The sequence below is a fragment of the Crocodylus siamensis genome, chromosome 4 (genome assembly GCF_052110815.1).
Source record: "Crocodylus siamensis isolate JL-2025a chromosome 4, ASM5211081v1, whole genome shotgun sequence".
Classification (NCBI taxonomy): Eukaryota; Metazoa; Chordata; order Crocodylia; family Crocodylidae; genus Crocodylus; species Crocodylus siamensis.
The window spans coordinates 88,354,551-88,380,922 of NC_143398.1; the positions used below are offsets into that span (position 1 = coordinate 88,354,551).

Sequence of the window (26,372 nt, forward strand, 5' to 3'; positions counted from 1 at the left end):
TCAAAATTACACAATATACTAGCAAAGGCAGGGGATGAATTGAACAGTCTATGAAAGATGCAAACGCACTGACTTCGTTCATGACTTAAATCTTAAAAACTGTATTTAATTCACAATCTACAGCCCAGTCTTTCTACTGTGAGGCTCAGAGCAACAATCCCTCCCCAGAAGCTATGTACAGAATTATTATAGATACCAGACCATGAGGCAGGAGTCTTAATACACTGAACATTTATTGTCTTTCATGAGACAGAATGAAGTTTCTCCTGTCAGCAGGAAACCACATAGATGGTTGCAGAGGGGACAGAGTGCAAGACTCCAGTGTACAATATATGCAACAAATTACCTCCCTGCCCACCCTTGGGAGAAAAAATGATTGATCCATTTCACTGCAACTAAAAATAGTACTATAAAATATTTACAGGGACAAAAAACAAAAAGGAACATAAAAACCCGACAATCAGGTCTGTATATGAAATGTTACCAGCTTATTTCTGGTACCTCAGGAATTTGTGCCATTACCCTACCACAAAGCATCCATGAAGTAAAAGGGTTCCATTGAGTGTGATACACTCCCCCTTCTTTCACTATTACAGCCTCATTCCCACAATGATAAAGGACCCAAGAAAGGCCTTTTACCAGGGTCACCTTCCAGACATTAAGTCTCCTCCCCACCAAGCTAGAAGTGGAAATTCTGGCTCTAAAGGGGCTTCCCTGCCACACCCCACATGTAATGGTCTCTACTTAGAGACTCTTGATAAGTTAACCTCCGGGTAAGGCAGCTACATTTAACACATGCCCTCCAACCCAATCATTGCAGTCAGGAGGATCCTCTTCCTCCCTCATGGTAGTCTGATCACAGCTCAGCAAGTAGGAGGGCTGACTGCAAACAGACTAAGTTACAGGAGCCCTTCCATTTCCTTCATGAAGGCTTCATACACATCATCCTTTGTCTGAACAGAGACAGGGGCAGAGGATCCAGCCTTAGGAGTCGCTTTGGTTAATGGAAGAGCAGGCTCATCATCTGGTTTCCTCTGGGAGGCAGCAGACGCACCTTTGTTCTCACGACGCACTCGCAAAGCAGTGGGCACAAAGCGAGTAATCTCTGCCTTGGGGTTGGTGATTTGTGGCTTGGCACTGATAGTTGCTGTGGCTTTCTTCTCAATGGTGGCTGCACTGGTGTCATCAGCCTTGGGGCGCTGGATCAAACTGGGCGGGGCACTCAGCACCCCTGGGTTTGGAATAGGTGCTGGTGGAAAAAGCCCGGGTGGGGCAGGTCCTAAGGGAGGCACCAAGGGTGGACGCAACATGCCCGGGCGAGGTGGAGGAATACCTGTATGGGGAACAGAAAGTCTAAGCTAGCTCTCTGTTCTGCTAAGTGCCCGAAGGAACACTTGGCACGGGTTTAGAGCAAGCTCATAGGTTGAAAGGGGGCCAATAAATTGGACAGCATTACAAGGTGACATTACCAGTTGCCTTCAAGCCCCTCAACATCAGCTTGATCTCCATTAGGAACAACGTACACAAACACTTACAATGGGAAATTCCAGACAGGCATAATGTCCCTCACCAGAGCTTAAAAGCCCAGAAATGCTGCATCCTACCCTCTTTCACATTCCTCTTAGATATGACGTGCTTGAGCACAAAGCACATGAAACTTAGCTTCCCATCACATACCTATAAGAAACTCAGTTACATCACAAAACTAATCAGGGAGTATAAACTCTACCCTGCTTCAAAAAAGGCCTGCTACTGAAATAAGAATTCCAAGAGGGAGGTCAGTGCAAGGACATTTTAGAATAGCTTTATGACACAGCAGAGTACAAACTTAGACCCTGTGGTAGCAAAGGAACTTAAACTTCCTGAGATAAGTCCGCATGGAATAGTAACAGAAGTGTTCTTGTTGAGGAAGTGATATCTCCCAGAGACTTAATGTAAAGGGGAAGACTTCTCCAAGCCATGTTTTAGTGACAGACTGAATGGGGGCACACCAGTATTATGACACTATTTACTTTGTTTGTCCAGGGCACTGGGAAAGTCCTTTTCTCCCCACTCTGTGAAATGGCTCGACTAGCAGAAAGGATTTAAACAAGAGACTGTAAATGAGTAGAAACAAAGAGAGGAAAATTTTACCTGGGGGTGCCGGAGGGGGCAGGCGAGGTGGGGGGCCCCGTGGTGGAGGACCAGGTGGTAGACCTGGAGGTGGGCCTGGTGGAGGGCCAGGAGGTCGGCCGGGTGGAGGTCCTGGTGGCAAGAGTCGTGGTAAAGGTCCACGCAGTCCTGGCAAGCCAGGTGGTCTCAAGAATGGAGGGGCCCCTGATAATGTAAAAAGGAACAAGTTAGGTCATGAGTTGGGGGGAGCGAGTGAAAAACCACCCTCTGGTCAAGAGTTAACATCATCTCTAAGATGAGCTTTGTCCAATATCAGCACACCCTTAGTTTTTAAAACAGATCTTCCAGCATCTCAGGTACACACACAAGTCTCTGATCCCTCAGAGGTCACATGCTATCTTGACCTTTTTCAGGCATACGGGCCCTTTTTTATTGTTCACTTCTTACCCAACTCAACCTAATTCAAGTGCTGAACTATGCTCAACATATAACTTTTTCTAGCAACCCAGCAAACCCATGTGAACACTTTTACAGGCAAGAATATGAAAGTATCACTTTAAACAGCTGTTTGCTGTCATGGAGCCACAAGAAGTCTCTTAACTGAAAAGCAATCAAGAACATTGTCTTAAAAGACTACAGTGCTATTGCTAGATGGCACCAATGGCTCATCACTTCTGATGGTTCATCTCCAACAATAGTCAAAGCCAACTACTTAAGCAAAAAAGGGTAAAATCCATCTGACCATGGTACTGACTGTGGGAACGAAATGGAGGGAATATTCTTCCTGATCCCAAATCAGGATTCTTTCAAATCAGGATCCCAAATCTTTTTTGTGTAGATTAAATAGGCTGGCAGGCCTATCATCTTTATTTAATGGCTATCACTGTTCTTGTAAGTAGTTATTGAATTAATATGCTACAACACAGCCCAGAGTCAAAAGAGAAGAAAGAAAAAAAAAAGAAATTCTCCTTTCTTTGGTGTCACCATCTCAAACATGGTGCTGCTCAAATGATCTTGAACTCAACCTAATTCCAAAATAATTATGATCCAATACCCATATTTCCCTGTTCATTGAGATTGAGACTCTAGACTCATCAGCTACACTCCTTCCTTCCCATATACTTCAGTAAGTTTATTTGCCCATATTTAAACAGCTAAAGACAAGTGTACTGGAGGACTTTTCATTCTGGATTTTGTTTCTCCTGCTGAAATGACAGACAGACATTTCTGATCGCACAAGAACAGTAAAGGTGAGTGCATGCAGCTGACTTTTAAAAGGAGGGATGGTGACAGGACATGCCTTGCTCTTGCTCATCAAAATCCTCTTTATACTTCTTATATGTGGCTCAGAAACACAATAGCAGGATAATTATAAACAAAGTCCTAAATGTCCTACCTCTATAACAGCCTATTTTCTTCTTGGAATTTAATGCAGTTAAATAATTCAGGGAATTTCGTTTCTAAGCCAACTGCCCCAACTGAGTTCAGTTGTGACCCCATTTACCCACGCAAATTGTGTTGCTATATCCCTCCAATTCCTAATGAAACACGCGCTCACACTGCAGAACCAGCAGTATTTGGTTCTCTTGCTTGGCAATTAATTAAGGAAGCCTAAAATTGAATTTATGGTGCAAGACTTATTCTCTCTTAGCAAGATATGAAACACTCCTAGAATGGTGGCAATTGTAGCTGGCTGAGGAACAGCTAAGTGACCTCTGCACAGCTGAAAGTCTACAAACTACATTAAATGAAAACAGTCAAATGACCCACCTGGTGGAGGGCCAGGAGGAAGGCCAGTGGGTGGCCCTGGGGGTCGCAGAGGAGGGGCAGGAGGTGGTCCTAGTGGAGGTGGCCCAGGCATAGGAGGTGCCTGTATCTGAGTTGGAGGAACAGGCTGTGGTGGTGGTTGCTGCTGTGGCTGGGGCTGGGCAGCTGCAGTAGATGATCCAGTCTCAGTCAGAGACTCCTCTGTGTGTTGTTGTTGTTGTTGTTGTTGTTGTTGTGATGATGATGTGTCTTCAGTTTCCGAGTCCTCCTCATCATCATCCTCCTCTTCCGAGTATTCCTCCACTTCTCGGCCTTCCTCTGGAATTTCCTGACCTGAAGACAAAAAAAAAGAGACAATGTAGTAATGGAGGGGGGCAACCTTTTTGATAGGTGCGCCACAAATGAACCCTGCTCCCTGCTCTCACCAACTGCCACTAATCCCTTTCCCTTCCCCAACCTGCAGCTCAGGTTCCCATTTCCTGCCCTGTGTTCCCCAGCTGATCTGATGCTCTACATTCTGTTTCCTGCCCTATCTGCCACTGAGCTGCCTACCCCCTCCCCAGTCTCCCCATACCATTTGTGGCACCTATGCCACAGGTTGGCCACTCCTGTATTAATCAACTCATAGCTACTACTATCACAACACCACAGAAAAACCGGACTACATGGTATAAGGGGAAAGAAATCCTTATCCCACACTAATGGTGAATAAACTGATATAATTTAGACACCATAGAAAACATACAGTAAAAGGATCCTAATGGAACTCACTAGTACTATATTTTCAGGACTTACTAACACCTGCTTTGGTTTCCACCAAAGTATGCAAAATATTTCTTAGGGGAATATTATTGTAAACTGATGCCATCACTCGAACTATAAAACAATCTAGAAATTTTCCCGCCCTCCCTTCACCCCTTGTGCACAAATAGTTTCTTTTTAAAAGATTTAAATGCTCTAAGGAGTGAAAGAGAGGAAACTTAACTTAATGCAAATGTGGCATTAATGTAGGAAAAAAAATGTTAAGTTGCCCGTGTTCAAACTAGGCTTATTAATAGTAAAAGACTTTAAATTAGTGGGTAACAATTCAGTTTTAAATTTGCTCCCTCTTTCCTCCTCTTAAAGATGTTAGCTTTTCACTAATCTAAGTTTTCTTCATTTAAGGTTGAAAAATTAACCAAGCAGAAAAACTAAGGTTCCTTCAGCAACTTCAACTCTGCCATTCTTAATTCACATAGTACTTTCCATTATCTGTTTAAAACAACCAGTCATAGACTAAATAAATCAGTTATTAAACAGTAACTGCAAAGCAGAATTACACAATCAGCGAAGGGATACTTTGGAATTTCTGCCGACTACAAAAAGTTAGCTTAAACAGGCCAGCCAATAGCACATTCCCAGTGTACCTTTTTTTTACTTTATACTTGATGTCACAAAAAGCAGGAAAATGTGCAACTTGTCCAGAAATAAGTTTGCTTTAGAAATCTTAATTTATGACTTTCCTGATGCTTAATTTCTAAAGTTAAAGCCACACATTAACACAAGCTAATAGTTTTACCTAGTTAATACACACCCTACAGTCTATTCAAGTGATGTGTCCAGATTTTTTTTAATCAACTTAAAGTTAACTTTTGTATATCGATATTGCAACAAACAGTAAAACCTGAAGTTATGGCTACAATTATAATTAAAACATTTTAAAAGCACCCATTTACTTTGCTCAGATAAGTAAAACGTGTGTATAGGCAATGAGCACAACTACGCGAGACGCAACATCGCCGTAGCTCGCTGCTAAAGCAATGTAGTGTTGGCAAGCGCAAACCATGACACTGACACTACTGTGTAGTAGCTGGTTGCTACTGCACAGTAGCGTTGGAAATGACCCATGTGACACTACGACTGCACAGTGACGACAGTTACTGTGCAGTCCAGTGCACGTATACATGCACCCAGTACCACTGTTCTTCTATCATCCCTTACCACACCCTCCATCAGATACATGCTCTTTGGTTGATAGTGCCCATTCCTGTTTAGACTCTGCAAGAACACTTTCTGATAACAGCAACAAAAAGCTGAAACTGAAGAGGCAAGAGAGAGACGTGTACGCAGAAAGAGGATGACTGATGGTCTGGCACATGTACATTATTGTAGCCTTGGGGAAAAGACCCTTCTAAGTATCAAGAGAGTTTCTGCCTTCATTGTTAATGCAGGCCATTTTTTAAAAGCTTGTCTTTAAGATACAGGAGTGGATAGTGTTGTTGGTTTTTTTCCTTTGTTAAGTCAAAAAGCTTTCTCTGTCCTTCATATTCAACTCAATGCTTCAACAACTACCCTGAGGAAATTAAACCACTATATGCTCTTTAACTGCTAGAAGCAATTTCTTAACTGATTTTCCTTAACTCATTTCCTTCTGTTATTTCTGTAATATCCTGACCTTTATGCATAGCGTGTGAATAAGGAAATTTTCACTGGGAGGCTCTCTCACTGTAAGGCAACTAGAGAGATACAAGTTCCAATGTTGATAACCTGCTAAGATACCCAACTATTTACCTGCCATTCGCAGCATCATGGCCTGAAGGGGAGTCAATTCTTTCATGTTCTTTTTCTTTTTCCGTGACTTGCCAGGCATGTCAGCAAACCGCACACTGTGACCTACAAAGATGGGGGGGTGGGGTGAAGACGGATTCAACACACATGAGAAAATAAAGAGTTTTATTCCGATGTGAGTAGCACCTTAAATACAGAGACTACTTACATATGTGAAAAAACACCACTTTAAGCTTGGCATACCCCCACACTGAATGCAGCGCATGCTCAAAGGAGGCATTTCATTAGTTTGAACCAGCTCGCCCAACATCCATATAGACTGGGCACTTCAGTGGGGCTTTTTGGGATTTATCTGATAGCTAAATGAATCAATTTTAGATAAAAATGCCAAAAAGCCCTGCTGAAGTGCCAGATCTATACAGATGTTGGAGCACCAGGTTAAACTAACACAATTCCTTTTCCAGCAAAGCGCTGTTTTTTGTGGGGGGTTTGTTCACTTCTGTCAGTAGCCATAGTTTTCAAAACAATAACAAATCTTAATATTATTAGCCTCTTGACTTTCTACTAACTTAAAATTTGCTACCATATAGGTAAATAGGTTTGTGGGTTTTGTTTTGTTTTTTACTTCCACTCAAAACTATTAGAATCAATAGCTAAGTGTCTTTTCTAAGAAGCCTTTCTGTATTACAGATTAATTTGAAGTTTATGTGCATTGAGACTTTTCAAGTCATTAAAGTGGGGTTATGCCCTTGATTCAGACTCAAAGTTGCATGGTACAAGTTTCTGACCAAACGCTTTAGCTTTAAAATGCTGTTGTGTCTTTTTTTTTTTTTTTAAAGAATAACAGAGTCTGAATATTCATTCATCCTGGATCTTAAAAATATAGCTGGGTTCCTCCTGATACATTAATCACAATAATAAATATTCTGCAGTTAAAACCACAGTAATAATTCAGTCATTATACAAAATAGAATGGCATGGTTCTTAAAGCTATCCAAAAACAGACTTTTTGGCAGAAAGCCAAACTCAAAAGCCTGTATGTACACATCAACCAAGCTGAACTGTTCAGTAAGATATTGTCATTTTTAGTCACTTTTCAAGTTATAACCTCTCACTACACACCTTTCTTTTCTTCTCCACCGTCCCTTTCCTTGTCATTGTCACGATGTAGGAACTCATCACCATCACTATCTGCATCTGACCTGTCGCTATCACTGTCATCACTGCTCTCATCATGCTTGTCTTGATCCATGTCTTCTGGGTATCCTTCATCTTCACTGGTACTGGAGACTTCATCGTCATGTCCTCGTTGGCCTGAAGAGAGTGCAGAATATCAGAAAGCCAGAAAACCCCATGCCAGTGTGGAAGGCTCATTTCAATCAATTTTCTGACAAACCCCATTCCAACAAGGAAGGGATTCATTGTCCATAAAACATCCTTTCAGAGTCTACAGCAACGTAAGAGACAATTAAGTAACATTATTCTATCAGATACTAACTTCAAAAACAAGTGACTTCTCTTTACTATCAGAAGTTGTGATGTAGGAAGAAGGAGGGACAGGAAGTCTTACTTCAATCCTGGGGAAGCTATTTGAAAAGATTATCAAGGAGCACATTTGTGATGGGCCAGCAGCAGGGATGATGCTCAAGGGCAACCAGCGTGGTTTCATTAGGGGCAGATCCTGTCGGACCAACCTGATTGCCTTCTACGATCAGGTCACAAAATCATTGGACGCAGATGTCATGGTGGATGTAGTCTTTCTGGACTTCAGGAAGGCCTTTGACACCGTCTCCCACCCCATTCTCATTAAAAAGCTACGCAACTGTGGCACTGATGCCTACAGTCAGATGGATTGCAAGTTGGCTGAGGGAACATACTCAGAGAGTGGTGGTGGACGGGTGATATTAGACCTGGAGGGAAGTGGGCAGTGGAGTCCCCCAGGGCTCAGTCTTTGGGCCTGCACTGTTCAATTTCTTTATTAGCGAACTGGACAACGGGGTGAAAAGCACCCTGTTTAAATTCACAGACGACACTAAGATTTGGGGTGAGGTGGGCAGGCTAGAAGGGAAGGACAGATTACAGCCGGACCTGGACAGGTTACAGGAGTGGGCAAATGAAAATAGGATGGGATTCAATACTGACAAATGCAGGGTGCTGCACTTGGGCAGTAAGAACCAGCAGCATACCTATAGGCTGGGGAACTCCCTTGTTGAAAGCACAGTGGCAAAAACAGATCTTGGAGTCATTGACTCCAAGATGAACATGGGCTGACAATGAGAAGACACGGTCAGTAGGGCTAATCACTCCTTGTCGTGCACCCACAGATGCATCACAAGCAGGGCCAAGGAGGTGATCCTCCTCCTCTATGCAACACTGGTCAAGTCACAGCTGGAGTACTGCCTCCAGTTCTGGGTGCCGCGCATCAGAAAGAATGTGGACAGCATTGAGAGGGTCCAAAGGAGGGCCACTCACATGATCCAGGGACAGCAGGGCAGACCATATGAGGAGAGACTACAGGACCTTAACCTGTTCAGCCTTCATAAGAGAAGGCTAAGAAGGGTCCTGGTGGCCATCTATAAACTTACTAGGGGGGACCAGCAGGGATTGGGAGAGACCTTGTTCCCCCAAGCGCCTCCCAGAGTAACAAGGAATAATTGCCATGAAGTTGTTAGAGAGTAGGTTTAGACTAGACATTAGGAGGCACTACTTCAGTCAGGGCGGCTAGGATCTGGAACCAACTTCCAAGGGAGCGGTGCTGGCTCCTACCTTGGGGGTCTTTAAGAGGAGGCTTGACGTTTACCTAGCTGGGGTCATTTGAGCCCAGTTCTTTCTGCTGCAGGGGGTCAGATTAGAGGCTCTACAAGGTCCCTTCTGACCCTACATCTATGAATCTATGAAAACAATTCTAAGACAGGAATCTCATTTCTTTTGGCCTGGTTACCAACTAACTACCAGGCTATTTTTGGCTACTAGCTAACCAGCACCTAAAATTCACCATTCATTTCTGTTTATCAATTTCTTCTCTTTTGAAATTGCCTCGTTATCCACCCTATTTTTATCTTTTCTGGCCCCCTGCTGACAATTGTTATGCCTGTAAAGAGAAAAGATCTGCAAAACAGTGAAACCTACTCAGTTATACGGTGCTCACAAACATTCCTGAAGATCCTGCAGAATGGTACAAAACTGGAGGGTACGATCAGTTTCCCCCTTAGCGCTGTTCTTACCAATAGCATGTATGGGATTTACATGTAGAATTTTTTTCTGGAAGAGGTTGTAAGTTTTCAGCTGAGAAGCTTCTCTGGGGGATGTTCTCAAATGCAGGATCCCTACAATTCTGCAACCCAGTCAAACCCACAAGAGAATTCCCCACACACACCCCCAATTCAACAGCACCAATGGCAAACCAAAAATCCAAATGTTGTAACTGGCATCATCATCAACTGTTAAAAGTGAAGCTCACGTTGAATCCACTGATAAAATTACCAAATGCAGCATACTGGCATTAACAAAAAGAGAACCAGTGCATAATCTTTCAAGAGCAGAAAAGTACTTCCAATTCAACAGCATAAGAATTTCAGGTTTTTGTACAGTATGTCAATTCTCTATGACCCTGTAAAAGCCAGGATCAGGTAATGTAAGCATACATATTCTCTCTAAAACAAATGCAATGTCAATATGAACCAAACTGTACAGCTGCCCTGTAATACTATCAAAGAGAAATAAAGAAAGGATGAAAAATATAACCTGAAAAGCATCTTTAGTGAAAGGCTAACATGAAGACTGGGAGAAGCAGTAGCTTGTTACCTGTGTCAGAACCATAAGAAATCTCCTCCTCTCGTCTCCGAGGAGCCATGTCCAAAGCAAAGCCCACTTTCCGGCCATACATCTGCAGGACCTGTGGTGGGGGTGGCCCTGGGGGTGGCCCAGGAGGCTTCCTGCCTGGGGGTAATCGTGGAACACCAAGTCCTAGAGGAGGAAGTACAGAAATGGACCGGACTGGAGGTCTGAAATAAAAAAGGACAGAGATAAACATGAAAGTCTCTGCTCCCTTCCTTATAAAGCACCTTCAAGAAAACCTTTTATGCACATACAGGGAAATTGGTAAAAAGAATAAAGCAGGCCTGCAGTAGTTCCCCCCCCCCAGGCAGACACAGTTGCACAAGAACCCATGGCACGAGTTTTGACCGTCAGCACCTAGAGGTGCAGGGCCCCAGCACCCAGAACCCCTGCACCTATCTCCTTGACAGCTGGCAGGCTTCATGGCCACAGCAGGGCCTAGCAGGCCTGCAGCTTTCAGCCTGCTGCACCTTAACACACAGTGTCACCCTGTCAAGAGTTCTGCTCATCTGCAGCTTGAGGTGCAGTTTCTCCCAAGCCCCTGCTCCTACCTCCTTGAAACTTGGCAGGCTTTGTGGCCTCAGTAAGAGCTATCATCTCTGTAGTTTTCACCCCACTGTGGCTTAACACACACGACATAAGTTTTGTCTTCAAAATTTTGGGGTGTATTTTCCCAGAAACCCCTACACCTATCACCTTGAAATTTGGCACGTGTCAGGCTCTCAGCAGACACTACCATCCCTGCAAGTTTCATCTGAATCAACCAAAAGACAACAAAATTATAGCTATTTCATTGATTCCCCATTATACCCTATGGCTGAATCTCCAAATCAATTCAGAAAGCCTAAAGCAGGGGTGTCCAACTTTTCTGAATGTGGGGCCAGATCACAAACTTTTTATCACCCAGTAGGCCGGCAAGCCATATTCAAAGACCTCACAGGAAGTGGTATCACATCCTCCCCCCACCCCCCGAAACGAAAATACAGTGTTTATTTCGTTTCCCATCGCAGCACCTCAGGCCTCAGAAAACAGCTTGGAGGGCCACATGTTGGACAAGCCTGGCCTAAAGCTTCCCGCAATTCAATTCGGATTCATAGATTCAGGCTCTGAATTGCCTCCAAATCTGAATCATGATCCGAAGCTTTGCACAGCCCTACAAAAGACTAGAGACAGACATTTATTGTAACTGAAATTAAGGCACAGAGCAGACTTTTAAACAGAAAGAATGGAAAGAAAGGTTTGGAGTGGAGATGAAATACCGACAGCACTCTATATTCACCATTTACTAAGGACTTCTATTATCATTTCTTCCTCTAGCTGTTGCTTCCCACTCACCCTCTTTCCACCCAACAGATTTTGTTATCCCTTCAGGACATTTCCTTCTTACCCATAAGCTGATGTTTTCTTGAGGATAGAAGGTGGTTGGGCTCCAGGTAAGGGGATGTCTTGTATGAGGATGTTGGAGGGGGCATGAGGCATGTCTGGCAAGGGAATACTTTCCACTTCAACGTGCTGGGCATTCTGGGAGAATTATAAACAGCAGGCAGGTTAACCATGCAGGAGGTAGAGGTAACAGAATATCACGCACCCTCCTCACTTCAGAATGTGAAAGGAAGGGTGTTGATAACTATCAACAAAGGTGAGTATTTCAAAGATACATTACTCCGCATCTGTTCCTTGAACAGATCTTTGAAGATCAGAGATATGAAAAAACTGAGGATGAGATTACACATTAAAATCAGATCAGACTAAGAGCAATTAAAAACCTGAATGACCACACATTAAGGTTTGTTAACTAGTGCTAAGTGCTCTTTTGGCATCTCAAAAAGTTACACCACTCCAGACCAGAATTATCTTTGAGCTAGGCCCCTAGCAACTGAGGGGCTGGAAGTTGAGCTAGGCCCCTAGCAACTGAGGGGCCAAGGAGCTGACCGCCAGCTGCAGGGCCCCGTGGATACAGGTTCACTGGGGTGGCACAGGCTGCAGGGAGCCTGGAAGCAGGCAGGGAGGGGGATTCCCCACCACTAACCACCACTGATCTTGGGCCAACTGGGATGCCAGGGCAGTGATCCACGAGTGGAGAATCCAGGGCTTGGAGGGAAGAGGGTAACAGGCTGCTTTGGGGGTGGAGCAGGAGATCCAAGTGACATTGGAGGGCCCTCACCACCCTCCTCCGCAGCCTATACTCTGGCTAGAGAGCCAGAGACCAAGGCAGCTACAGAGTAAACTTGCAGCTCACCAGCCTTCTAGCAGCAGGTCTGAGTAGTGCACATTAGAAAAGGTATTAATCCCATGACTGATCACTAGCACTAGTTAACCTTAACACAGGCTAACATTCTTTAGGATTAGCACCTGCTAACTCTAATGTGTAATCTCACCCTAAGGTCCCTAATGGCAAGGTCTCACACAGAGTCTGCCTGTGGAAAAGCCTACCCTATTCAAATCAAAGCCTGGTCAAGCTTAAAGATTTTCAGCCCACAAAGCAAAGATTCCTAAGTAGGTGGGAATAGCAGCAGCTATAGGAATTTGTACATTGCAAAGGAACACTGCATAGACTCACAGGAAATTAGGTTGGAAGGGAACTCAGGAGGCATCTAGTCCACTCCCCTGCTCAAAGCAGGACCATCCTCAACTAGATCTTTCCAGCCAAAGCTAGCTAGGTCTTCAAAACCTCCAAGGATGAAGATTCCACCATCTCTCTGGGTAACCTGTTCCAGCACTTTACTACCATCCTAGTGAGAAAGGTTTTCCTAATATCTAACCCAGTGGTTCTCAACCTATGGCCCATATGCAGTCCAATCAGCACACTGCTGTGTCCCATGTGACATCCTGTTAAAACATTTTTAAATGGATACACAGGAAGTAAGCTGTGTAGGTGCAACCCACATAACACATTGAGATCAAGTGTAGCCTACTATGGCAAATACGTTGAGAACCACTGATATAACAAACTTCCCTTGCTGTAACTTAACACCACTGCCCCTTATTCTGTCATCTGCCACCACTGAGAACAGTCTAGTGCCATCCTCCTTGGAACCACACTTCAGGTAACTGCAGGCTGCTATTAAATCCCCCCTTCATCTACAGATGATCAGCTCAAAGTTTAGGGACTCAATGAAGGGGACCATCAGAAACACTGATAGGCTGAGATACAAGTTCATTCCCCTAAGCATATGGATTAACAAAGTTTTAAGACAAAATCTACAGTATAGTGTGAAAAATATCTTACGAGCCAAGGCAAAGAAAGTAGTTAGATACCAGGGCGTGTGCTGTTCAAGCTATAGCAAAGTCATCCTATAAATTAAATCCAATACCACACAGGAGCACAGAGGCAGCCAAAGCATAAGCTACGTAGCCTAATTAAAATGCTCAGCATGGAAAGGGTTGAGTATCAAAAACAGTCTTTCACAAAACACTTCTCCTTTGTAACAGCCACATGTAAACAAGGAACAAAGCAAAAGAACTATCAGTGTCATATGCCCATAACCATGAGTGATGTTACCTTGACAGCATCAAAGTACTGGCTGAGCTGTGATCTCTTCTGTTCATACTCCACTTCTAGCTTGCGCAGTTCTTTGTATATGTCAGGATTTTCCTTTTCGTAGAGACGCAAGATACGCTCAAAGGTCTCACGTAATTTCTTACGTTTGTCCTTTAGCACCTTTTCATTAAGCTGTGGCTGCTGTACTGGGTTAAACTCTGATCCAGGACAAAAGCCCAGGGAAAAAAAAGGACAACTTGTAATAGGAATCCTGATTAGTTAACTGAATTACACTGCATGCATGTTCACAAATGTCACTCTCTCTTTGGATGATGTTTCAAGGGCCTTAAGATGAATAATTTTTTCACCAGGTGTCCAGGCCTTATATAGATCCACTCCTTTATACATGCTCAGATTCTGACAAGATTAACTACACTCCCCTTACATGTTTGTCTTCTCACTGAAATACCTAAGCCATCCATCTTCTCCAATAACCATAAAAAAGGTCACAAAACGTCCAAAAAGAACAACTTTCCCATCCACAGAACTCTCTCCCCCTCCCCATTGCTTTTAAAAAGAAAAGCTCATATAAACAAAAACATTTAGGGGATTAACGCAGGGGACTATCATTCTGTCTGATGTTTCCTGATCTCCTCACACCCTAAACAAGTCTCCCAGATGCTACACACTCACCCATCTCATCCAATTTTTCCATGTCCCGGATGATCTGCTTAGGATCCTTCATCTTTAATACAGCTGCTCGTACCATCATCCTCTGTTTTTTGTTCTATAACAGAGAATAAAGAGATAGAAAGAGTGTCACTCTATGTTAATTGGGAAATGAATGCAACCTATGGTATCATAAACTTCTGTCTAAAATTTAGAATCCTGTGACTTCTAAATATGGGAGAAACACCGTACAACCGAGAGAAAAGAGAGAGAGAGATTTCCAAGCACCTTAAAGTACCAATCACATAACATACCTAGAAGGACTTTTAACCAACTTCTGACACTAATATAACTTGAGGAGTATCTTGGATACTTTCAAGACACCTCCTCCTCCAGTTCTGCCATCTCAACATAATTGCTCCCGCATTTATTAAGGTTTTCTTCTTCCATGTTACCTTACCAAAGGAACCATAAGGGAAAACTGAGCAAATGGGACATAGTAACCCCAATAACAGAAAAGTGCCACCAAAAGCACAAAGCAGACGGGGGGGGCGGGGTTAGGGTTAAAAAAACTTCAGACAAAAACATGACTTAGGTTAGCAGTATCCCTTTAAGTAAGACAGCATCTTCACAACATAGAAAGGCTTTTGAGAAGCCTGGAGTCAGTCTGCTCATTGCCTAAAGTCCACTGCTGTTGGAAACATGAAACAAACAGGACAGCGATACTGTTGCTGACACAATGGCTTACCTTCTTTAGCTCCCTCTTCCGGGCCTCCTTTCCTGCAGAAAGAAAGAAAACAGACAACTTTAAAAAAGCCAGTCAAACCCAGCCAGCATAACATTTTTCTTCTGCAAGTACTTCAGTTCTGTTTTTCAACAGCTTGCTAATTTGAAAACCAGTTCTATCCACCCCTCTTTTCTCAGTCCTAGAAAAATATGCTTAGTAAAAAAAAAATTCAGACACATTTTGAAAGACAAACAACAGCAGTCCCCACACCAAAAGCAGAGACATTCAGTCAGTCACTCACTCAAAAATGGAAGCAGAAGTTTAATTAGAACGATTGTTTAAGTTTAGTTCTAACAAAACAACAAATACTCTGGAGATGGAAACAATCTGTGTGCTGAACAGGCAAAAAGGAACTCAATCTGGAATTTGACTTGATTCTTCAGTTATTTTTCATTCCCATCTGTCAGAGATAAAGTCAGAATGCTACGTCAAGCATTTTTCTAGATACTCACGGGCCTGGTCTGTGGGGTTCATGAACTTCCCACTCTTGGTGGAGGATGTAGATCTCCGCCCCATTTTGACCTGTTTTTTCTCTTTTCACTGCCACCTCAGAAATGGATGAGTAACCTGAAAATAAATCCACACCATCAAATTCTATCTGTCAGTAATGATGAGCATGCTCCTATTCTTCCTTTCTCCTTCACCAAACTAATAGCTGCTGTCAGTAACCATCATGTCTTTAAATCCTAGCTCTCATGAATGTGCAGAATGCAACTGCACGCAAACCCCAGGTACGGATGCACAAACAAATCCTGTGAAGTAAGAAGTGTGAACTTATAATGCACCATATAACTACCCACATGTATGATCTTACCACACAATAAATACAAAGTAGCTTCTGCTTACCCACACATTTTTAGTGGGAAGTCATTTTGCACCCAGTAAGGGCACACACATAGGCAGTTACTGCAAAGCAGCTGTGATGTGATCTGAAGGATGTCATGGGAATATGCTTGCACCCATTCCCTCTAGCACATAGACAAAGCAAGATAACTACACCATTTTATCAACAAGCAACTCCCACAACCCACACTTTAAGCATATTGTTTGTATTTACAGATGAGTTTTGCATACTGCTGCTTCTGCCAAGTGCACTGCACTGACTAGTGCACTGCTCCTTGCTTTTTTTCCATTACTACCTGTTTCCTATGTAATTCCATTTCACTCCAGGTGCTCCCCTTTCACACCAGGGGCTCTTGCGCACTTCCTTTGCCCCAGTCTAACACCCCTGAGGCTTTTTGCGCAACACCCATGCTAAGGACTCTGCATATACCCCCATTCCCTTTTCCTCCAGACTAACTCACTGCACAGTCAAGTAAGAGATCCATTTCCTCACCACCCCTCAATTTCTGTGCACCCCATGTACTCTACTCTCCCACTAACATTTTCTCCCTTCTCTGAGGCTGGCTTGTTTGTTCAGGGTTTCAAGCTTAAATTCGGCTGGCCTGGCAGACAAGAAACATTATGTTAGAAAGTATTAACTGATGCCATCGATCTGTTCTTTAACCTCAAGACATCCACTGAGACATTTTCTCAGTGAGGGACCACCTCCCTCCTGAATTGATGATTAGGGGTCCCTGTGTCTCCACTTTCCTCCTCGTTTTCACAAAAACCAGAAGCCCCTGACACAGGAATTCCTGCCCAACACCAAAGGCCATATTTTAATGAAACAACCCAAGCTCCTGCCTCACATCCAAATATGCCAATGGAAATTAGCACCAAGCTGAACATAACACCTCAGAAGTTGGGTCAAAACCCTCCTATGAAGGAAGGGAGAGAGGGGGGTCAACCTTCAGCCTGCAGAGCCCGGTGCCATGTCACCCGGCCCACGGGGCTTCCCACAGGCACCAAAATCTGGCAGCGGAGAAGCGGCAGCACCTAGATGCGCGGGGAGCCCCCGGAAGGGAGAGCGCGGCCTGGCCTGCCAGGCTAGGCCCTGCAGGGAACCAATTCAGCCGCTCCCGTGAGCCGCCGCAAGGCTGAGCAGAGACGCTGCCCCCTGGCTGCCGGGCCCGCTGCCTTCGCCGCCCACACCCGGGCCGCGCAAGGGTCCGCCAGCCCCTGCCCCGCGCTCACGTCCCAGCTGAGGCAGGAGCCGCTTCATTCAACAGAGATGCCGGAACCCAACGGGCCGCCGAGCGCCCGGCCCGGCACGAGCCGGCTCCGCCGAGGGCCACGCGCGGGGGGAGGGGATACGGCTCGGCAACACCCGCCTGTGCCCCCCCCCCGGGGCGCTCACCCTCGGCGGGCGGGCAGCAGATCCTTCCTACCGCCGCGGGTTTCCCGGCACGGACGCCCCCGCCGCCATTTCGCATGAGTCGCAGCCGCCCGCCACTTCCGCCCTGACCCGGAACCTCTTCCAGGCCCCGCCGGAAACCGGCCTCGGGCGCGCGGCGCCCCGGCTGCGAGCCTGCGGGGTAGAGGAGCACCCCCTGCCGGGGGTCTCCATGGTGACGGCGGGAGTGCAGAAAACGAGGCCGGGGACCCATTGGGTGGAGTGAGTCACATGGGGGTGGGGAGGGAGCGGATTGGCGGGGGCGGCCCCGGGGGTGGAGTCAGGGTTTGGCCTGAGCAGGGCTTTCGGGTCTGTGCAGCCCGCTCTCCCGCGCTGGTGTCAGTTGCTTCGGGGCCCATGTTGACTCGACCCTGGCGTAGCCGAGTATTGCCCCAGCTCAAAGCCTCTGCCTGGGGCCAAACCCCGATGCTCCTCACCTGGGCCTGGGCTCTGCTAAGGGAAAGGGGTGTTTCCGATTTTACTGCTTAAGACAGGGGCGGGCAGTTATTTTCGGTGGAGGGGTGCTTACTAAGTTTTGGCAAGCCATTGAGAGCTGCATGACAGGCAGCCAGGGGCTGATGAATATTAATTTTCTAATTGTTTTTCTCTCTCCTCCTCCTTTTCCCATAGCCTGGCAGGCTGCATCTGGCCCATGGGCTGCATTATGCCCACCCCTGGCATAAGATATGACAGCTCAGTCAAGGCCTACACTCAAGAGAAGGGCGGACAAAGCAGTCCAAAGACATCCTCAAGGCCCACTTGAAAAAATGCAGCATCCGCTCCTGGGGGGCTATCACCCAGGATGGCCCCAAACAGGAAGAGTCAGTTGTGAGGATCTCGGTACTTTGAGACCTCACAACAACAGTGGAAAAAGTGGGAGCAGCAAAAACAGTGTGCGGCAGACCAAATCAAGAACCCAGAGCTGCCCAGCCCGCATGGAAACGTGTGCCCCGGTTGCAGTCCTGAAATGGTCTTGTCAGGCGTCTTCGGGCCACAGATAAGGCAGTGGTGGAAGACGATGATCCTTGACTATGAGGGATTGCCTGTGACATAAGATATATAGAGAGAACACAGAAGTGCTGGGGTTGACTGCTCTTTTGACTGTATCACAGATTCACAGAAGTTTAGGGCTGGAAGGGATCTTGTGAGATCATCAGGTCCAGCCTCCCTGCTCTGAGCAGGAAAGACTGCTGGCATCAGATAATCCAGATGCTGTAAAAGGATGTCATAATAAAGCAGAGTGATTAGAATACAATAGGTGGGAAAGTGAAGGGGAGGGGAAATGCTGAAAGAACTCAAAGGAATGTAGAGGTCACCATAGCTAATCCAGGTAATGGGATAAGAATCTGTAGTCTCTGTTTAAACCATACTTAACACGGTCCAGTTTATGGCTGATTTCTTACTCTGCAATTTCATGTTTAAGTAGCAGTTCTAAAATGTTTCTAATTTTTTTATTAAGGGAAACCAGAAGGCAACTTGGATGTGGCCTACTTAAGAAAGTGCACAGAAGGATGTTCCAGTGGCACATGCTTCTGCACGACACGTGATCTACCAGGCAACTTGGAAACAGCCAGCATACACAAAGTGTGTAGATGGGAGAAATGCAGAAGCTGGCTGTTTCTCCTTATTCAAAATCAGTAGTTAAACAAGTGACTACAGCTTCAAGCAACCCTATGACTTGTGTTACCAAGTGAATGTAAAAGACTGCCACAGACTGTTCTGTTAAAACCCAGTCTCTACCTACTTAAAGCATAACAAACTAGGTCAGGGATGGCCAACCTGTGGCTTAAGTACAACAAGTGGCACAGGCAACCTGTATGTTTGGCACACAGCAATCTGGGGAGGGGACAAGCAACACGGTGGTGGATAGGACAGGGAGCAGAAAGCAGAGCAGTCAGGAAGCACAGGGCAAAAAGCAGGAAACGAGCAGGCTGGGCAGGGAAAAGGGATCTGAATGTCTTGTGGGGAGGGGACGGCTAATTTGTGTCATACCTCCTCAAAAGTTTGGCCCCCACTGCACTAAGTTATCCTTTCCATTCACTCCTTTATTTCAAACACTCTCCACTGGAGCAAAGTATCTACTGTTACACATGAAAGCAACTCTTTGAAGGCCACTATAAAAATGCCTGGTCACTCTAATTTCATGCCAGACTTGGTTAATGAGCTCTTTATTACATTTAACAAATTCAGGATAAATGGACTTGATTGCCTCCATTACCTTAAAACCCACTAAAATACAGAGATCCTCCTGTCTGGCTCATGCATAAGCCTCTGTGAGGTCACTGCTACATCTCCTGGATCAAGCAGAATTGCTGACCAGCCCCAGGCCTCTGTGAGGTCACTGCTTTGTACTCTGTGGGACTGGCTGGTTGCCACAGCCTACAATATGAATACTTCATAGTGATAAGCTCACTCTTCCCTGCTTTTCTACTTCATGGAAAATGTATCTTTCTTTTCCCAGTATCACCAAGAAGGTATAAAGGTGAATGAAAATGTTATCTTTTTATTCCCCCTCCCCACCCCCGCTTCCCCCCAGAAATGTACTTCTTTCCTTCTTAAGATGGACAAGCTGCCAGAAAGGTCTGCTAGATGTTTTGGTCTGTGTGTCTTTCCAGTACTCTTCTGCTTAATGAGTTATTGCCATACGTGCTGAGGTATATTCGGCTTAGACTACTAAGGGCTACAGAAGAAATTAAGCCTGCAAGTAGGAAGGAAAGGGAAAAGAGCACAAGGAAAGAGGGAAAACAAAGAAGGCAAATGAGGTTGGAAGGGAGACAAACATGAATAAGGGAATGAGAATAGAAACATAAAAAGGTAGAGGAGAGCTGCTTCAAATTTTACACAGATACCCTAGTTGTTACCATACAAATCCGCTGTTGCGTCTTTTCTGAATAGTTTTGTCACAGTATGTCTTGGTATAAAAAACTGAGCCTGTGTACAACTTTCATATAATGATCTGTACAGTTTATATACAGGGTGCTTATATGAGTGCTTATATAGGTGCCTTTAAGTCCTTGTGCAACTTTAAACTTCAATAACTTTGGCAACTGAAAGCATAATTCATTATGTTTTTTAGCATAGTATAAGCATTGTATAGGGTAAGGCTCATAAATGCCAATCATGAAATCACTCAGCTAGAAAATGTTTTCTACGAGGTGGAAAATCAGATTTCATAGATTTCATAGATGTTAAGGCTGGAAGGGACCTCGGAAGATCATCAAGTCCAGTCTCCCGCCCAAAGGGCAGGAAGTCAGTTGGGGTCACAGGATCCCAGCAAGATAAGCATCCAATTTACTCTTGAAGGTGTTCAGTGTAGGTGCTTGAACCACCTCTGATGGCAGACTGTTCCAGACCTTGGGGGCTTGGACAGTAAAGAAATTCTTCCTTATGTCCAGCCTGAAACAGTCTTGCAGTAGTTTATGACTGTTTGACCTCGTCATCCCTTGTGGCACTTTGTATCAGATTGAATGATGTGTCACAAAAGATGGCAAGTTATATTGAAGTCTAGAAATTTGAGCTGTATTTTGTTAAAACTTAATGTATTATGCTTTCAATCACCATTTACAGTTTGCTTCTATCGTGTACATCCAAAGTTATTAAAGTTTAAACCTGCACAAACTTTATAACTTTATAAACAACCTGTATTGTAACATATATTGCATCCTTTCTTAGTTAAATAACGTGCATGATTTAGCTTTAGACTAATTTTTGAGGCAAAGAACAAGTGCCTATGAACTAAGTCAACCAAATAGAGAAAAGAGCTCTCAAAATTAATATGGTTACAGGTTTAATATATTTTTAAAATGACAATTTTTATTCAAATAACGGCCAAAAAAAACCAAACTTCAGTGTATCTCAGAGAAGGGGCATACAAATCAAACTCTTTGCTCTAACCGTTTGTTTCCAAACTAGGCACATTTAGATTTGTAGTATTTGTGATGTTTTACAGGCTGTGAATATATTGAATAAGCCCACTACCGTCCCATATCACTCATCCATTAATCACTTAAAAGAAAATAGCATGTCCTTGTAGGCCAGTTGTCCTGCAAGCACTTTTGCCTGCATGTAGATCCGTTTAACCCAGAAGAACTGCATGTATGCACAATATTAATTGCATGTGTGTTTTCATGATTGGGCCCATAGCGTCTCTGGAATGCTGGAGCCTTCTTTTCATCTCTTAACTGTAGAGCTTAAATTGTCCGCGCACATATTTTTCAAACCACAACTCTGTCAGGATTAGAGTTCATTTTAAGTAGGGCACTGGGTGGCTTCATAGATACAGATTCAAAACACTGACAGATGACCATGAGAGGGGAATCCTATATATCAAGATTAGGTCTAGTATGCACCAGAAAAAAGTTGCAATACCAGTAACCCTCCAAATGTGGATATTCTGGCAAAAAAAAGCCCACCTTCTTTGTTAGTGTATCTGCATCTCCACTCAAGCTTTTGTCAATAAGAAATAAACATTATAAAAATCACACTCTTAACCATTATTGTATCGACAAAAGTTTCTAGTGTAGATCTGACCTTTTTTCAGCTACTAGCATCTCTCCAGAACCTGGGAATTAGAGTTAAGCATAATGATGATTTTATCTTGTGCAGCTACTTGACCACTAGTTTACTAGATTAGGAATGACCATTTTATTTCCCATAATCTCAGCAAACACCAGAAGCAGGTACTTTCATATACTACTTTTCTGAAGTGGGCTTGAATCAGTTATTGAAAGAGCTCAGTTCCAACTCTTTGAGCTATCCCTGGTGCCACCTCAAAAAATGCTTGAAGTTGAAGAAAAAAGTGTGCTCAGCCATGAAGGATCAAAGTGTACATGAACTGATTTGATTCTTACATCTAGTAAATTCTGTCATTGTGACAATTACAGGCAACTTAAAAAGCCATTCACTGAGTTTTATGTTTCACTATTGAAGTTGCTTCATTTATGGCACATGAATATTTTTCTGAGGCTGTCTTAAATTCAGCCAGGTGATCCTCATAACTTTTAACAGAGGCCAGCAGCTGATCCCTCTCAACTGCTCCTAGGATGGCCTGGAGGACCACATCAATGCCTAGCCCAAGAATAGCAATTCCAATACCTCCAAGAACAGAAGCACCAATCTGGGCAAGCAGAGTGACCAGTTTGCTAACGGTATTGGTTATAACATTTGAGCCAATTAGTTTCACAGCTAACAGACCAGCAGTGGAAGTAGCTTCCCCAAGAATAATTGAAAAAACTTTGTGTGCTATTGCTATTTTCCCCACCTCTGGCTCTTTGATATCACAAAGTTTTTGGTACAGCATTGGCTCCAGTTTTTCCTTCATTTCTTTATCAATCTTCCTGACTTCCTGTTGAATGTCACCCATGGCTTGGATGATAATGTCACAGTTTTCCTTAATGGTGCCAGTCTTTCTCATCTGGATGTGGGCAATCGAACACCCCAAATGTGCATTCAGCACACCAATCAGTTCATTGGTGGCAAGGAAGTTAGCTGACATGCAGTCAAGCAGCTCTTGGTGCAGCCGGATCACTTCTTGCCGTCTCTTTGGGTTGTCTGGGTAGAGGAGGTCACTCAGAGCCATTCTTCAGAGAACTGCTGCTGAGAAAAGAAAAGTTCTTTTTTATATTTGAAGTCTGGGAGAGCAGGTGGGGTTTGGGTAATATTGATAACTGTCATACAGTATTCTGGATCCTTTTAACATCTGTGTTGCATTACTATAGATCTGCTTAAACTAGTTCTTGTTTAACTTTACAGATAACATCACCTTTATATTTTACCCACTGAAACTTAACTGTAAGGTAATCTAGTTGGGCATAATCATGGCATGCAGGGCGGGCCTGAACACAGGGTCACTCCGTGGCCAGATCTGCCATGCAGGGCCAGATTGGGATGCCAGATTGCACCCACAGATTGACCCTGCACATTGCCTCCATGGTGGATCCAGCCTGCAGACTGTCCTCACCTACAGGATCCAACCTGTACACCAGCCCTGAACCACTCACCTGGCCCCCTGGACTAGAAGATTAAGCAACACGCTGCTTCAATTCTTTTAACATCTTCCCCTAAAGTCTTGGGCCTAATATTTTTCTGGGTGAGTTTTAGTTTGCATTTTTTTCAAGATAAGGCTCGTGCTTTTTCATGTAGATGTCACAGTGATAGACATCCTAGGAATATCTGAAATTGATACGTATATATTTCCTCCTACTCAGGCCCTTCATACTATTTTTCTCCTTACTGGTTTTTGCATTCACTACCAGTTCAGAATCATCTGACTAACCCTGCAGACTAGACTTTACTAGATGCCATTCCACACCCCAGTAGGATATATTACATGTAGTTATTTCACTGGTTCCTCAATCAGCTTTCAGTGCAAGTGGTACTGTTTGGATAAATGCCAATTTGAATTAATTTTTAATAACGCTTTGTGGAATAATTTGCATTAATGTTATTTTCTTCACTCGCTATCTTATAATGCTGTCAAAAAGTGAACACTTAATTCATGCTTCTCTTTTAGAATGAAGGGCGTGTTTTTCATCTTCATTATGAGTTTGTGATTTCAGTGAAATACCATGAACTGAACTGAACCCAAGCATTTTGAAAACAGGTACTATTCCTTATCAATTCTACCTAAGGAAAATAGAATACTGGCTTTTTTCTGACTCAAAATGGTCTTAAGATTATTTAATTCTAATTATTTCTCTGTTAGATTGTTAAGTAGCACTACAGTGTAGAAATATTGAGAAGATTAAATGTGTTAATAATTAGTACAAAACGTTATAGTGAATGTCACTAATATAACAGATATCCAGGTTGTAGCCATATTGGTCTAGAGGAAAAGGCAACCAAGACTTCTAGTAGAGAGGATATCTTTTATTAGACCAATGAGATTTTTGCAAAAAAAAAAAATTTTGATTGCAAGCTTTTGGGCACAAACACCCTTCATCAGGCATTGGAGAAAAGATTATAAAAGTTCTCCTGAGAAGACATGAAAGTTCATATTTCATAGGATTTCACAGAGGAGTCATTAGATGGAAAACTCCTTTAGGCAGTCAGTTCATAGCTGGTATGGAGCCTCTCACCTCCTGTGAGGATCTGTGATGATGCAAATTACCTTGATATAACAGACACTTAAGAGGCAGAAGAGGCCTTCTAGCTCCTATTTTTTTTATCCCTGGCCATTTCAGGTTCATCCTATTACTCTGGTGTACGCATGTTCTGAAAACCAAAATCCTTTTCTCTCCTTCTTGGCATTTATTCTTTTTCAGATAGGGATTACATTACTTTCAGTAGTCAGACTGCCCATATAATCTACAAATATCCATGCATACTCTTACGTCAGCCTCTTCTGCCCAATAAAAACTTTATCTTAAAAAATATGCAGTCAATGATATATACGACCTACCTGTTTTTATTCAGAGTCTCTGTAATCAGCTGTGGATGTGCAGGACAGTGAATTCTCTTTTCACTGGGTTCCTCTCGTATTTTCTGATAGAATGTGATGACATAGTCTGTAGGGATTGTTACTGCAGCTGGGTCCTGCTGCCTGCCTGGTTTGTAGGTTATTTTAATGTATCACTGCTCTCTAGAATTAACATTCAGGCTCAGAGCTCATTGTCTTTTTTCCCACTCCTTGCAGTTTTAAAATGCTTTCATGTATTTTGTGCTGATCAAAAGTTCTTGATTGGCAGGGATAGATCAAAAGGTCTTCTTTCTTTAAGGTAGAAGTATAGCAGCAATCCATATACATTTAACACAAGTCCCACCAAAACATTTATAAAATATGTATTCTATATACTTCATTGCTTTACAAACATGTTGTTTAACTGTTACTCTAAACATATGAATTATGGAAGAAAAGTGATGAGCAATCTAAAACTAACAGAAAAGTATATACCTCAGGAAAGGTAAGCCTTCAGCACACCACAGTGAGATGCAGTCACATGGCTAGACAGACCCTCCTCAAGTTAAATGGGTGTGTACTAAGGATAAACACATGCACTGACAGAAATATAAATATATATCTTCAGTCTTGATTTTCCTCTGAACACTAAGCCATCGTCCCAATACAATATCAATACCCAAAATTCCCCTTAATTTCAGAGTTATGTACATGCTGGAATGTAAAACCAAAGAAAATTGTAAGGATAGAACCACTAATTTTCTTCAACTTTTTTTTAAATTTGAAAGTTTCCCATTCAAGAGCTTACCAGGGTCACCTAACTTAGATTGTAAGATATGAGGGCATCACCACCCTATTGGTCCCTTTACATTTGAGATTGATTTGGAAAGACCTTCACCAAAGCTTTGTTCCCTCTACATATTCCTTCAGTTTCTGCTGAGCTTCTTGCCAAATTCAGATCTTTAGCACTGTTTGTGAGGGCTGTGATCAGTGCCAAGCCTTCTGGCATATAGTGTTTATACTAAGTTCAGAACATGAATGACAATTATTAACAGAAAATAAATCATTGTTCCTAAATGTAAATTTTAAAATGTCATATTTTTAAGAATTTTAAACATTTGATATTTTAAGTAATCTCTTATAGTTGATAAATCCTACAATCCTGTACCTGAAATGTTTCTTGGTCTTCATTTTCTTACTGATAATTACCTTACTCAAGACATTTCAGGCCTTCTTCTAGGGAAATTAGTAGGAATTTTGTCATTTAGTTCAATGGAAGCAGAAATGAGTAATTTACTCATGAGTAAATGATGCCAGGCAGGCATCTACATGTGCAGGGAAGCAGCAGCAGATTTGCTGCCAATCTGCTGCTACTTCCTGGGGTCCTACAGTGGACCCCTGCCACCACCAGGGGAGCTCCAGGCTTTGGCTGCAACTGGCAGCAGCTGGCAGGCCTTTTCAAAAGCCAGGCCCACATGCTGCTCTGTGGCCAGCCCCTTCC

The 26,372-nt window shown here is 43.5% G+C and overlaps 2 protein-coding genes across 3 annotated transcripts; both read right to left on the bottom strand.

The window, feature by feature from the left end:
* Window positions 1-214: 214 nt before the first annotated feature.
* On the bottom strand, window positions 215-17,571 carry WBP11 (WW domain binding protein 11). The gene is made up of 12 exons (XM_090042795.1): window positions 17,440-17,571; window positions 15,653-15,767; window positions 15,162-15,193; window positions 14,438-14,531; window positions 13,766-13,962; window positions 11,651-11,784; window positions 10,231-10,430; window positions 7,549-7,740; window positions 6,430-6,531; window positions 3,883-4,212; window positions 2,134-2,316; window positions 215-1,333 (listed from the first exon to the last, which is right to left on the bottom strand). The coding sequence occupies exons 2-12, from the start codon at window positions 15,714-15,716 to the stop codon at window positions 900-902; spliced, it is 1,962 nt and encodes a 653-aa protein (XP_089898921.1). The 5' UTR covers window positions 15,717-15,767; window positions 17,440-17,571; the 3' UTR covers window positions 215-899.
* Window positions 17,572-17,984: 413 nt separating this feature from the next.
* On the bottom strand, window positions 17,985-26,085 carry SMCO3 (single-pass membrane protein with coiled-coil domains 3). Of its 2 annotated transcripts, none has more exons than XM_090042797.1 (2): window positions 24,875-26,085; window positions 17,985-23,067 (listed from the first exon to the last, which is right to left on the bottom strand). In XM_090042797.1, the coding sequence occupies exon 2, from the start codon at window positions 23,051-23,053 to the stop codon at window positions 22,376-22,378; it is 678 nt and encodes a 225-aa protein (XP_089898923.1). In that variant the 5' UTR covers window positions 23,054-23,067; window positions 24,875-26,085; the 3' UTR covers window positions 17,985-22,375. The 2 variants fall into 2 exon arrangements, with proteins under 2 accessions (XP_089898923.1, XP_089898922.1); XM_090042796.1 differs by having other exon boundaries at window positions 17,985-23,070.
* Between the last annotated feature and the right edge of the window lie 287 nt (window positions 26,086-26,372).

Excerpts from the sequence above, each read along its gene's own strand:
- WBP11 (XM_090042795.1), bottom strand. The coding sequence starts at position 15,716 with ATGGGGCGGAGATCTACATCCTCCACCAAGAGTGGGAAGTTCATGAAC. Across the intron at positions 7,741-10,230 it reads TTCTTATGGTTCTGACACAG|GCCAACGAGGACATGACGAT; the intron begins GTAACAAGCTAC and ends CACTCTCTTCAG. Across the intron at positions 4,213-6,429 it reads CATGATGCTGCGAATGGCAG|GTCAGGAAATTCCAGAGGAA; the intron begins GTAAATAGTTGG and ends TTTTGTCTTCAG.
- SMCO3 (XM_090042797.1), bottom strand. The coding sequence starts at position 23,053 with ATGGCTCTGAGTGACCTCCTCTACCCAGACAACCCAAAGAGACGGCAA.